Source organism: Sinocyclocheilus grahami, unplaced genomic scaffold, assembly GCF_001515645.1.
Source record: "Sinocyclocheilus grahami isolate Dianchi unplaced genomic scaffold, SAMN03320097.WGS_v1.1 scaffold449.1, whole genome shotgun sequence".
Lineage (NCBI taxonomy): Eukaryota > Metazoa > Chordata > Actinopteri > Cypriniformes > Cyprinidae > Sinocyclocheilus > Sinocyclocheilus grahami.
The window spans coordinates 648495-663096 of NW_015505628.1; the positions used below are offsets into that span (position 1 = coordinate 648495).

The 14602-nt window shown below is 32.7% G+C and overlaps 1 protein-coding gene across 1 annotated transcript in view; it reads right to left on the reverse strand.

Moving 5' to 3' along the window:
- Positions 1-14602, reverse strand: part of LOC107552390 (CLIP-associating protein 1-like) — a 76901-nt gene that overhangs the window by 42799 nt on the left and 19500 nt on the right. The window contains exons 9-13 of the mRNA XM_016234258.1: positions 7039-7095; positions 6885-6961; positions 5311-5403; positions 3303-3448; positions 660-795 (exon numbers count right to left, since the gene is read on the reverse strand). Coding sequence (XP_016089744.1) covers positions 660-795; positions 3303-3448; positions 5311-5403; positions 6885-6961; positions 7039-7095 — 509 coding nt within the window. The remainder of the gene's footprint in view (positions 1-659; positions 796-3302; positions 3449-5310; positions 5404-6884; positions 6962-7038; positions 7096-14602) is intronic.

Below are 14602 nucleotides of genomic sequence, written 5' to 3' on the forward strand. Positions count from 1 at the left end.
GCACATGGATCCGCACATCTCACGTCTCGTCAGCCCCGTAACATATACACACACAGTATATAGCCTATATATATATATACGAAATAATAGTAAAGCTACACACACACATACACACATATATATATATATATATATATATATATTGAGTAGCTCACGCTGCAGACAAATTCACAGACCAAGCTGTGCTGCACAGACTCAATTATTTTGATGTAAAACTGATTTGGACAGCATCAGGAATAGAAAATACTTCAACAGGAAGCACTCTGGGATGTTTCTAACTACTGTGATGTTCATCAAATCCACACTAAACATGTGCAGGATACTGGAAGAGACACAACTAACATGCAGATCAATCTTATTGATTATGTTTGCTGCCCTGAATCCAACATCACGCCTGACTGCATGTCACACAGAGCATCAGCTGCCCGTGTGTGTGTGTGTGTGTGTGTGTGTGTGTGTGTGTGTGTGCAGCTCGATCCGTGAAGGTGAAGATTAAACTGAGCCGCAAGGACAGAAGCACAGAGCGCGGCAGAGGACGCAGGAGAACTGCGAGAACACGAGCGAAACCTGTCGTTAGTGACGACGACACAGATGAGGATCAGGAGGAGGTGACACACACACACGCACACATGCGTGCGTGTGTGCGTGTTTACACAAACCCGTATAATGAGACGAATCACCGCCATTCCAGATGTGGCCATAACTTTAGCGCTGTTGGGGACGAGGTTCAGTAACGTTGGCATGATGTTCTCGGCTCCGTGATCAAATTTATTACCCAACACAGACGACAGGTGCCTGGAAGAGACACATCAGAGATCAGACTAACACAGAACACTTAAACTTTGTTTCAAAACCTAGTGAGCATTTTGAGGCTGTCATAACCATAATGCCTTCTTAGATACCTCATTTCAGTCTAAGCATTGCATTTATTCTTTGCAGAGAATTATAAAGTAGACTATAAATAAACTTCATATATTTATATATGTGTGTGTGTGTGTATATAACTTATTATATAACTATAATATTTATAAATAATATTTATAATATTTTAATATATTTAATTGACACTTAAATTCATGAAATACTGAAAAAAATCTATATAACATTTAAAAATATATTTAATCAACAATTAAATGTATGCTAAACTGAAAACTATCAATACAAATATTGAATTATATTTATATATAACATTTATATATTTATACATAATATTTAGGAATATGCTTTTATTAACAAATTAATTCATGCCATATTGAAAAGTACCAATAAAATATTTTAAAGTATTTATATTCATATTAATATATAATAATAAAAATATATTTAATTGACACTTAAAATTATATTTTATATTTACATAATATATAAAACATTTAATTAACACTTAAAACCTCATGCAAAATATCAATAAAAGACAACAAATATTGACTTATATTTATATCATATTTAAAAATAAATTTGAAATAATTCAATTCAATTTATGTTTATTTGTATAGCTCTTTTCACCAGAAGTATAATTTCAAAGCAGCTTTACAGGAAGTGTATGTTTCTACATTACAATCAAGAGTAGAACATTTTTTATCAATTAAAATGCACTATTGTAAATTAAAAAAAAAAAAGTAATGCAAAAATTTAAATACAATTAAAATGCACTATTTTACCCAATATTTGTGCTTATTAGAACATCATGTCATTAGTTAAACAAAATGCTAACTTGAACTCAATTGTGCGTTTTAAATGAGGAGCTATATTTGTGTTCCAAATCAGTCATTTCTGTGGCTCCATTTCAGCTGTGATGTTGCCTATGAAGGTAGTTGCCTATGGTTTGAAACAGAGCCCGACGGTCTAATGAGAGTGTGTGTTTTCATGCACACTAAGTGCTTCACATTCTCTGCTCCATCATGAAGTGCAGCAGATCTTACGATGCTGGAATCCGTCCAATGTTTGAAACCAGACCACTTAAACGAATTGATTATTTTCATTAAACTAAGTCTGTCAGCACCAACTAGGGCTGAATGGGATGATGGCCCTTACGAAAAAGAAGTTTATTCAAGTGTGCAATTAGTATAGTTCTTTTAAACTAAAAAATAGGAAAGTATACTTTCAGTCTACTTTTTAAGTACTTCTCAGACATGGGCTTCATGTACTTCTCAGGAATATACTTAAAATTGCATTTAAGTATACTTGACTTATACTTAGAAAATGTGTAAATATATTTGAGCTACTTGTGCTCCAAGAATCCGTGTTTTCATTGTTATACTGTAGGGGGCGCTATTACACATCTTCTGTACAGAATTTCCAAAACAACACAAGTGAAGAAGAAACCGAAACAACAGATGCCTCCACATGTATTCTAACACGATCATCAGACATAAAACAGCATCAAAACTGTGCAACGTTATGGAATAAAATGTCGACCAATGAAGAGGTTATAATGACTGTCAAGCTTTGGGGTGTTGATCGACTCCATCTACGTTTTTATTATCATTCTGAATCCAATTCATAGTCTTTGTCAGCTTTTTGTTCAAAATGTTGTTTATTTCTTTTTCTTTTTTTTTATTTAGAAAACTTATCCACATTCAAGTGTTTATAAAAAAAGAATGCATGAAGCTAGAATAAAATGTTTTTGTTTACAAGCAGATACCCTGTTCTTCTGATGTTTTGTATGTTCAGATATTCATATAACAAAATATATACAAATGAATACCTAAACAGGGACATAGTAGTATACTTAAAGTATGATGTAAAGTTCACTTAAAGAAATCTTACGAGTATACTTGCAGTATAAAACTACTAAACTAGTAGTTTACTGAGACTATACTTCAAAGTGTACTAAAAATGCTACAAATATTTAATTAGTACACTACCAGTATACCTATAAGTTCACTTTTAGTATAGTTGAAATACAAACTAAAAACATAGATGTAAACTTAAAGTTTACTATTGTTATACTTAAAAGTATACTTTTATATACTAGAAAGTGGGCCGATTTAGTCCCAAGGAGTATTGAAATAGTACACTTACAAGTATACTACTAGTTCACTGATATTTGTATACTTACTACATAAAGTATACTTAAAAATATACATGAACTTTACTTAAGTATACTTAATAAAATAAACGTGAAGTATACTGCTTTTTGGTAAGGGGGTTTATACCAGCAACTGCATCAAACCGGAAAAGTTGTATGTATATTTGAAAGCCTATCAGTGGATAAAACAGATTATCATTGCAGAAAACAATTCAGGAGATGAAGCAGCTTTTATTGAAGTATCTTTTACTCTAAAAACAAACATTTCACTCACCCGAGTGTGATACAGGCCTCGCGCACCACCTGCGAGCGCAGATCTTTAGCCGAGAGTTTGAGCGGCCCCTCCAGCTGCCGTAACTGCTGCGAAAAACCATCGTATTCGCTCGCGCCGGCTAACAGCAGAGAACGAACCTTCTTCAGCTGTAAATGAACAAATCAATGGGTCAAAGGTCACATTCAAATAACATGACCCCATAATACTGGATTGATGTGATAACGACCAGTTTGATCGTACTTTACAAAATAAACATGACAAAATGGACTTGCATCATTCTGAAAATCTCTATTTTGTATAGAAGCTTGTTTCTACCATAGGATTTTAAAAAAAGGTTAGTTGTTTATCTCTCACAATTCTGACTTTTTCTAGCAATTCTGAGAAACAAAAATCTGAACTGTGAGGTATAAACTCAGAATCGAGATATACATTTAAAATTTAGATAAATATTCTCAGAATTGAGATATAAACTCAGAATTGAGATATAATCTCAGAATTACAAGATAAAAACTCAGAATTACGAGATATAAACTGAATTGTGAGATATAATCTCAGAATTACGAGATAAAAACTCAGAATTACGAGATATAATCTCAGAATTACAAGATAAAAACTCAGAATTATGAGATATTAATGGAATTGTGAGATATAATCTCAGAATTACAAGATATAAACTCAGAATTGAGATATACTCAGAATTGCAAGATAAAAACAAAAAATTTAAATATAAACTCAGAATTGAGATATAAACTAAAAATTTAAATATAAACTCAGAATTGAGATATAAACTAAAAATTTAAATATAAACTCAGAATTGAGATATAAACTCAAAACAGCTGGCGTAATGCGGCAAATGTTTTTTGCTAGTTTCAGCCCGACGCAGTTATCATTTTCACGTCCAGCACCACATTGTTTAAATAGCAAACGCATTTGCACCCATCTGTTCGCTCATGGGTGTGCTGGTCTGAAAACAAGGTGTGTTCAAGCGCCTTGTTGACGCGTTGCTATTTTGAGGCAACTTAAATAGACTGCACCATTGACCAACAAAAACCTGGTCTAAATTCAATGGAGCAGTATTTTTTGTTATTTAAAGAGTGCGTTAGTAATATGCGCCTATAGATGGGTCTACAACATGCGTACACTCTGCTTATTACACACACAGGGACGCGCAGCAGCACACAAGCATGCCAAATATAAAAAATTAAAGGATTACATTGTAAAATATTATTATTGTGTAGGCAGCATAAATGTAGCGCCGACCATTTTTCCCGTTGTTAAGCTAACAAAAGTGGATTCAGACACGCCCTAATTGCACCTGCGCCATGCACTTCAGACCATATGCTTAGATCGTTAAAATAGGGCCCATAAACTCAGAATTGTGAGATATAAACTCAGAATTACGAGATATAAACTCAGAATTGCGAGATATAAACTCAGAATTATGAGATATAAACTCAGAATTATGAGATATAAACTCAGAATTACGAGATATAAACTCAGAATTATGAGATATAAACTCAGAATTGCGAGATATAAACTCAGAATTACGAGATATAAACTCAGAATTGTGAGATATAAACTCAGAATTGCGAGATATAAACTCAGAATTGCGAGATATAAACTCAGAATTGAGATTTAAACTCAGAATTGTGATACAAACTCAGAATTGAGAAGAAATGGCTTCCATAATTTTGCAATAATGACCAGTTGACTTCACATTTCCCTTCTTACTAAACAACTGAATAAATGATGGACATTAAATATTGATTTGAGTTTACATTATTTGTTGATTATTTGTATATTATGTGAGAAGAAAGAAAACGAGAGACATGAAACTAGCACAGCTCTGTATAAAATCACTGAAACAATAAATAATTATATGGTTTAGAGTCATTATACACAAATACGTGACCACAGAATGATGCCATCGACCAATCACAATCAAGTATTGCAGAGAGATGAGTAACAAGCACCCATTTTATTCCATTATAAATATGAAATCACTCACTGCAACTACTCGCTGTTCCCAATCGTGTTTGTCATCGGACAGAGTTTCTCGGATCTTGTTCATGGAGTCCTCGAGCTCTCGAGCCGAGTAAATCTGTGAGAAAGAACAGTGTCATCAAACTCACTGAACACTGGCATCTGTCCAGAGATCTCTGATGGAAAACCACTGAATGCAGAGTCCAGGCTGACACTCCACATTACAGATGTCATTGCTGCGGTATTGATGATTCCTTGAGTTACTGACACACAGATGCATTTGGATGTAGTTTGGGGTCAGTTATTGTGTATTGTATGTTACTGTTTGTTATATGTATTTGTTAATTTGGGCCGCCTATCTTGGCCAGGACACTCCTGCAAAAGATATTTTAATCTCAGAGAGTTTTCTTTCCTGGTTAAATAAAAAGTAAGGTTTTTAATGTTTTTGAAAGAAGTCTCTTCTGCTCACCAATGCTGCATTTATTTGATCAAAAATAAAGTAAAAATTATGATTTAAAACAGCTGTTTTCTATGTGAATATCTGTTAAAGTGTAATTTATTGCTGTGATCAAAGCTGACTCCAGTCTTCAGTGCCTCATGATCCTTCAGAAATCATTATAATATGCTGATCTGCTGCTCAATAAACATTTCTGATTATTATCAATGTTGAAAACAGTTGTGCTGCCATATGCCAAATATATGGAAAGCGTGAAGCATTTTATTTTTCAGGACTCACAGACGAATAGAAAGTGCAACAGAACCGTATTTATTGGAAATAGAAATCTGTTGCAACATTATAAATGTCTTTACTGTCACTTTTGATCAATTTAATGTATCTTTGCTGAATACAAATATAATTTTTTTTTTTTTTTAAATCTTACTGACTCCTAACATTGTTGAACATATGTATTGATGATTCCTTGAGTTACTGACACACAGATGCATTTGGATGTAGTTTGGGGTCAGTTATTGTGTATTGTATGTTACTGTTTGTTATATGTATTTGTTAATTTGGGCCGCCTATCTTGGCCAGGACACTCCTGCAAAAGATATTTTAATCTCAGAGAGTTTTCTTTCCTGGTTAAATAAAAAGTAAGGTTTTTAATGTTTTTGAAAGAAGTCTCTTCTGCTCACCAATGCTGCATTTATTTGATCAAAAATAAAGTAAAAATTATGATTTAAAACAGCTGTTTTCTATGTGAATATCTGTTAAAGTGTAATTTATTGCTGTGATCAAAGCTGACTCCAGTCTTCAGTGCCTCATGATCCTTCAGAAATCATTATAATATGCTGATCTGCTGCTCAATAAACATTTCTGATTATTATCAATGTTGAAAACAGTTGTGCTGCCATATGCCAAATATATGGAAAGCGTGAAGCATTTTATTTTTCAGGACTCACAGACGAATAGAAAGTGCAACAGAACCGTATTTATTGGAAATAGAAATCTGTTGCAACATTATAAATGTCTTTACTGTCACTTTTGATCAATTTAATGTATCTTTGCTAATACTAATATTATTTTTTTTTTTTTTTTAAATCTTACTGACTCCTAACATTGTTGAACATATTAGCGTTACGAAGCCTACTAATGCTTACCTGTACGGCGGGCACATCTTCAAAGGCACGGATGAAGTCTTCTTCATCAACAGCACCGGCACTAGAGCTCTCCTTACCTGATAAGAACAATCAATATGTCCAATAAGTTTTAAATATATATTTAATATTTTATATATATATATACTGTATATACGCACCGATGATGAGGAACGACCTCCATCCACAGAATCCTCATCATCCATGTTCTTATCTGAGGAATGACAGAGAAAACACAATTTATACACCATTATAGTTCTTATAAATATTTTGCCTTTTATATTAGCATTTTAATTTTAATGCAATTTTTTTAAATCTTGTAACATGCTTTTGTCATTTTAGTAGTGTTTGTTTTTTAAGGTTTAATGGTTTTAAAGGGTAATTTGTAGAAGTAATTTTATTAATTTTTGTTTTTATCATTATTATTAGGTTTATATATGCTTTTTTCCACATGCACATATGTGACCCAGGACCACAAAACCAGTCATAAGTCAATTTTTAGTTCTCGTTACGTTTTTAAGTTTTCAAGTTTTCCATTGATGTATGGTTTGTTAGGATAGGACAATATTTGGCTGAGATGCAACTATTTGAAAATCTGCAATCTGAGGGTGCAAAAAAATCTCAAAGTCCACTCCAAAGAGAGATATTTCGTTTTTTAAAAATCCCTTTTCAAGAACTACAACGAACGGCTCGTTTGGACTACAGTGTTTGTTTTCCGGTCTTTGTGATGTCACAAAGCGGCTCATTGGAATATCATTACCAATAATTCCCACCTACAGAAATGTGAATGGTTGGGGGGTGGGGAGGGGCGAGGTTAGAACGCTTGGTTGAGTGAGTGCATCAGACGAGACGATGAAGAAGAAGTGCTGCAGCAGAGTTAGTGCATCAGAGAAAACCAAGAAGAAGTGCTGCTGTGCTGTAGCCTCAAATTTTCGGCATGTCTAGAACAATTCTTACAAGTATAACACGACGTAGCTGGGTGCCGCAGACAGACGCCGCCGGTGTGCCTACACTCATAGAAAAGAAAGTATTTTAAGTGTGTGTGTGTGTGTGTGTGTGTGTGTGTGTGTGTGTGTGTGTGTGTGTGTGTGTGTGTGTGTGTGTGTGTGTGTGTGAATCTGAAGGACGTCACCTCCTTCACTCAGCAGCTCAGGAAACCCCGGCAGAGCCGCTCACGTGAGGAAACATCACCAAAATCTGCCAGACCAGCGATCAATCGCCATGAATTATTTATAAACACACACACTCCCGACCTTATTCATCATGCATTAGTGTCAACACCTCTCTTCCTCAATCCTTCACTGCGAATGGCCCTCTAACATGCTCTGAACTACTCCAGAAACCTCCAGGGAAACAAGCACACATTCATCCAGACATCTAAACCACAAACATCTATTATTTTTACATAAAAAACAGACTCAAAACCTTCTCTGACCCCAAAAAGAGAACTTAAAACATCATTCACTTAATTTATGATTTATGATACACCCCCAAAATGTTTCAAGCAATTTCTGAGAACAATTCTGTCTGCAAACACACATTTGTACAAATATTCTTGTTTTTACATGGAGAAAATGACATTTTCTGTCCTCTAACCCTCACAAACAATTTGCATATTTTAATTAATACGTTATTTACAGGTTTATTAAGCATTTTCCACTGAAAGTTTCCACAAGGCAGATTGTGAGGATATTTGGTAACCATAAATGAATTAAATAATTTAATCAAATAAATAAAATCATTAAGAAAATATGCTTATTATACAAATTTTAATATTAATACATAACATATAACATATAATTTAAATATGAAAATAAAAAAATATAATTAATACTAATAAAAAATAAAAAATAAAAATAATATTTATTTTTTAATAAAAAATCATTTTTGTGGTCCGATTTTGTGTAAAATGAAAATTAAGAAGAAAAAAGAAAAAATTTAAATATCTTATTTAAAATTTTTAAAAAGCATAAAAATAAAAATACAAAAGGCAAAAGGATGGAGGCAGACTAATAATAATAATAATAATAATAATAATGCTATTTCTGGAGACAACTGCAAACATACATTTGTTCTTATATTTTGTATATTTTAATTAATATGTTATTTTACATGTCTATTAAGCATTTTCAATTGAACATTTTATAATACAGGTTACAAGGACATTAAGTAAATAATTTAATTAAATAAAATAATTAATAAACTATTATTGAAATATTAATATAAAACATACATAAAATATGATTTTAATATAAAATAAAAAATTTAAATAATTTTTGGTCCAATTTGATGTCAAATGATTATTTAAAAATAAAAAGCATAAAAATAAATATACAGAAGGCAAGTCAACAGGATGGAGGCAGTCTAGTTAATAATGCACTTTTCTGTCTACAAACACACTTTTGTTCTTGTTTTTACACTGAGAAAATGACACTTTCTGTCCTCTAACCCTCACAAGGCATTTGTATATCTTAATGAATACATTATGTCTATTAAGCATTTTCCATAATGCAGGTTTTCAGGACATACATGCAAAACACACACACACACACACACACACACACACATGCGGTCTGCATGCAGCATTTAATCACAGCGATCAGATTTCAGAAAGACAGAGGCAGAGAGACAGACAGACAGATGTGAGTCACTATCACAGAGAGCTACAGCTGTGTGTCTCTGTCTGTCTGTCTGTCTCGTCCCTCCGCTCATGCAGTGCTCAGACAGAGAGACGCTTACAGGCGCAGATCCTCCGGCACACCAGCTTCCTCAACATATCGTCACGCTTTCCCACACTGCCTCATTCTGACACAGCCTCCAGCGGCACACGACCCCTCCCTGTGTGTGTGTGTGAGAGATGCTGGGATGAGCTATTACTGATGAAGCTCCGCCCACATCGCTGGGTGGAGGAAGGCAGGGGGAGGAGCCTCGCACACGGCTGTGTTCAGAATGGAATACTAGCATACTGCTCACTACATGCACCACTAGTATGCACTGTTTGCACTGTTGTCACATGACCTCGCTTAATTGCATGTTTAATTCAGTGAGAGGCGATCCATTGGCAATGTAAAAATTACATTGTATAATACAACTATTTTTTTAAAGTTATTAAAATGTTCATATTAAAAGATAAATAAAAATAAAATTTCATACAAAAAGTATAACTTTATGAATAATGATAATAAAATATTTTAATAATAATATTTTTGGTCAAATTTAGTGTACCATGAAAATAAGAAAGAAAGACAGAATTAAAATATTTTAAAATAAAAAAGCATAAAATAGAAATAAGAGAGAAGGCGAGTCAAAAGGATGGAGGCAGTCTGCTTATAGTAATAATAAACAAACAAATAAATAATAATAATAATAATGCATATTAATGTGTTTATTTTAATAGAAAAATATATCTAAACATATATTATAATAAAAAAGATTTATAAATAACAATAATAAAAAAAATTACAAAAAAAGTTAACAAAAAGTTGATTAAAAAGCTAATAAAAAAGAACCAATTTTGTGTAAAATTTCTTAAAAAACAAAATGAAAAATTATAAGATAACGTTTTATTTCAATAAAAAAAATGAACATCAAATATGATTATCCCTGAAGCCTACATGTTGGGATTGGCTGAGCTGTCTCTAGAGGGCGAGGTCTGAGAGAGAATGCAGGTCAAAAAGAAGGAGGCAGTCTAATTATACTAATAAATCATTAGTCTTTTTTTTAAATACTAAAAAAAATGGAATTATAAAAAATAAATTCTAATTAATTTTTTTAAAATATATAATTATTATTATAAGCACCAATAATTTACACATCTAAATATCTAAAAACATTTACAGTCTGATCAAATAATGAGCAAAACAGGGAGACATTAAATATTACCGATGACATCAGTCCTGGATTATTCATCAGATCAGTGCTCTTCCGAAAACACACACACACACACACACAGACACACTCACAGACACACTCACACACACAGACACACTCACACACACACACACACACACTCACACACACACACACACAGACGCACTCACTCACACACACTCACTCACACACACGCACACACACACACTCACACACAGACACACACACACACGCACTCTCACACACACTCGCACACGCGCACACACTCACACACACACACACACACACACACACACACACACACACACACACACACACACACAGAGAGTCATCCAAACAGCTGACTGCATCCACTCATGACTCTGGCTGAAATCACACACTCATCATGATCGCTGACAAACACACCGTCACACACTGACTGACACAAGTAAAGCAGGTTAACCAGCAGATAATACAGCAAAAACACACACAATAATGCTGCAGAAAGAGTCAGAACAGTCCTGTATTACACTGACAGACATGTTTCTGTGTATGTGTGTGTGCAATCAAATCTACATATCAGCCATATTTAATTAGTTTTTGAGTTCAAATTCATAACACATATGAACCACTTTGATGAAACACGTCACTATTTATAATCCTTACTGGTTTAAAACATATTCAAATAGAGTATAACAAATAATCAAAGCAAATAATCAGAGCTCTGGTTATAAGTCAAAATGCAAAATAAAAAAATGGATTATTTTACAATATTTTAATCATTTAATATTTTAAGAATATTGTGATAAATATCAGATTATTCAAAAAAACTTCTCACATTTCACCAGCAGGTGGCAGAACACTAAAACTAATGAGCAGGTACTTTGTGTTACGGAACATCTTTTGTGCTAATTTTAGTTAAATTATTAAATAGAGAATTCCAAAATTTGGATTTTTAAGTCTAGGCATGCAGTAGGTTGCAATATTTATATTTTTATTTGTACTGTAAGTTGAATTATGTGATCCTGCATGTGTTATGTGAGTTCACAATGTTGATAACTGGCCGTGTCATGTGAAGTCCAAGACAAATGTCTCAAAAAATGGGTATAAAGTATATCCAATTCAATTCAATAATGAGCTGGTAGCTTGTGTTACAGAACATGTTTGTATTTTAGAAATATGTCACTTTCTGGTGAAGTATATGAATGCAACGGAACGTTTCATATGGAACTATTGATGAAAGGAAAACTTTATAAAACCGAGTTTCATACGGCACAATAATGCCATATCCGCTGAAAAAAGTAAATATAATGTTACTAATAATTACTGGGGTTTAAAATGCAAATAATACCATTGAACTGATTTGATAATGAATAATGCCACTACTGTCTTTTTTAGAGCTACTTTAATCAAATTTGTTTTATAATTGATTAATTTAACACTGTAATTAATACTGTTATTTTTAATGTTCATTACTGTGAAGCTGCTTTTTTGTAAATCGTTATTAACAGTTAATTTCTTCCATCTCTGACTAATTCTTCATAACCATTGCAGTTTATTACACTAGAACGGCTGATATCATGCCAAAATGCACATATAATACATTTATCCAAGCTAATGAGACGCACACAAAATGCATATTAAAAAAAAAACAATATTTAATTTTTACACAATATTTTCTCAAATTTCGCCCTTTTTTTTAAAGTCCATTATGCATAAAACTGTAGATTTAGGAATAAGAAGTGAACACTTACTTAATCTAAGTTGATCACCTCAAAAAACACCTAATTAATCAATTTGATGGATATATTTCTGACTCAGTGCTATTTTAGTGTACTAATATATTATTATAGTTTTTGTTAATATTTTCAATTAGATTAAATTTTTTTATATTTTCTGTTTTCGTTTTCATTTTAGTTAAAGTTTTAGCATTTTTGTTGTGTTTTTGTCACTTTTTTAATATGTCTATATACTGTACTAAACTTAAAATTTAGTAACTTAAATTAAACGAAAATGAGAATATATTTGATTTTGTATTTTATTTTATTTCAGCATTCAACAAGAACCCATCCTAACCAATAAATACAGCACAATCTATAAATAAAAATGCATTTTTCTCTTTACATTAGAAAGAATTTAATTTAAATCTACTTAATTGTCCTGAAAGTAAAGTCATAATGGAAAAAGGCTTCATTGTATTCATGCAAAATATAATTTCATTTGATTTTAGGGTGAATGATGATAGGTTTTGCTCCGTATCTGCGTGTGCATTAACGCATCAAACAACATGATCCTTCAAGGCAAAAACACACAATATCTGAGCAATGGTGCTCATTTTTCCTCCAAATCGCTCTCTAACCTACTTAAAGTGTTACGTATGAAGTGACGAGTAGCTGGACCGAGCGAAGGTGAAAAAATGTCCTATTTGAGCTGTGCGTCCAATCCAAAGCTGCTTATTTTTTGCTGCGGTGTGTGTGGGCTGATCTCAAAACGTCCCACACACACTTTCACACACAGATGCTGTAAACACAGCGAAATCCCTTCAGCATTTCTCTATCGAGCACATGCTTTCATTAAAACGGTGTTAAGACCGTCTTAAACTGCACAGGCCTCTCTCTCTGTGGTTCACATGTACAGACTTCTGTTCATCACAGCATGTTAACTGGCAGCTGAGAAACGCAGCACAAAAGCAACATTCAGTCTCTGAAATCACAAACCTCGGGGGGAAAAGTGACTCATTTTCTATTCATTACAGTTACTGAAACACCATGAAACACTCTATAGACTATTAACCGATTTTATGGTTGTAAAGTCAAGCATCATAGTGTTTATTTTAGTGTTAGTATTAAACTTGTGAAACTCCGTTTTACGGATTATTACTAGGGATGCACGATATATCGGCCACCATATCGGTATCGGCCCATATCGGCTCATTTTTTCTGTTATCGGTATCGGCCTGATAAGAAAATTTGGCCGATATCTTAAAGCCGATAAATAATGCGTAATGTACAGTAAATGTAAATCAGTGAGATCTTCTAACAGTATAGCAGATACTTACACAAAATTATAAACAATTTCTAAAAACTTTGCAAATGCTTTAAGACCCTGAAATTACACATCATTTATTTATTTATTTTCAGATTTTTTTACAATAATTTTTTAAGAGATATAACTTTTTGCAAGTAAATTAATTTATTTAGTTTGAAAACTTCTCAGAGTAATATTTATGTTGATTTGATGTTGTTTTGTTAGAAATAAATATGTAGGTTTCATAAATTTGGACTGTTTTTGAGCAATCATGAGTTAAATTCAAAGTAATTGAACTGAATTCCATTTATTTCAATGGGGTTAATACTGCTAATTCTCAGATATCAATGATGATTAAAAAAAAATTATATATATATATATATATAATGCATTTGTTTTTCTTTTTTGTGTGTGGTTTATGTGTAATTTGAAATTTTAAAGAACTTCTCAAGTAGTTTATTACTAGTAGTTTACTGTAGTTTACATGCAGTAAAAACATTTATTCAAAAATGTTATCACATTTACTCATTGATGAGAAGTTGCTAAACATATACAATGTAAAAACATTTATTCAAAAATGTTATCACATTTACTCATTGATGAGAAGTTGCTAAACATATACAATATGGTTGTAAAATATTAACTTATGACTGTTTTACAAAATAATGATTCTTTCGGACCCAGAATGTGAAAATAATACACTTTGTGAATGCATTATGAGGGCTAAAAAATATAAAAGACAAAAACTTGTGGAAAAGACTAGAACAGCACGCACACACACACACAAGCACACACACGCACACACACACACACACACACACACACACACACACACACACACACAC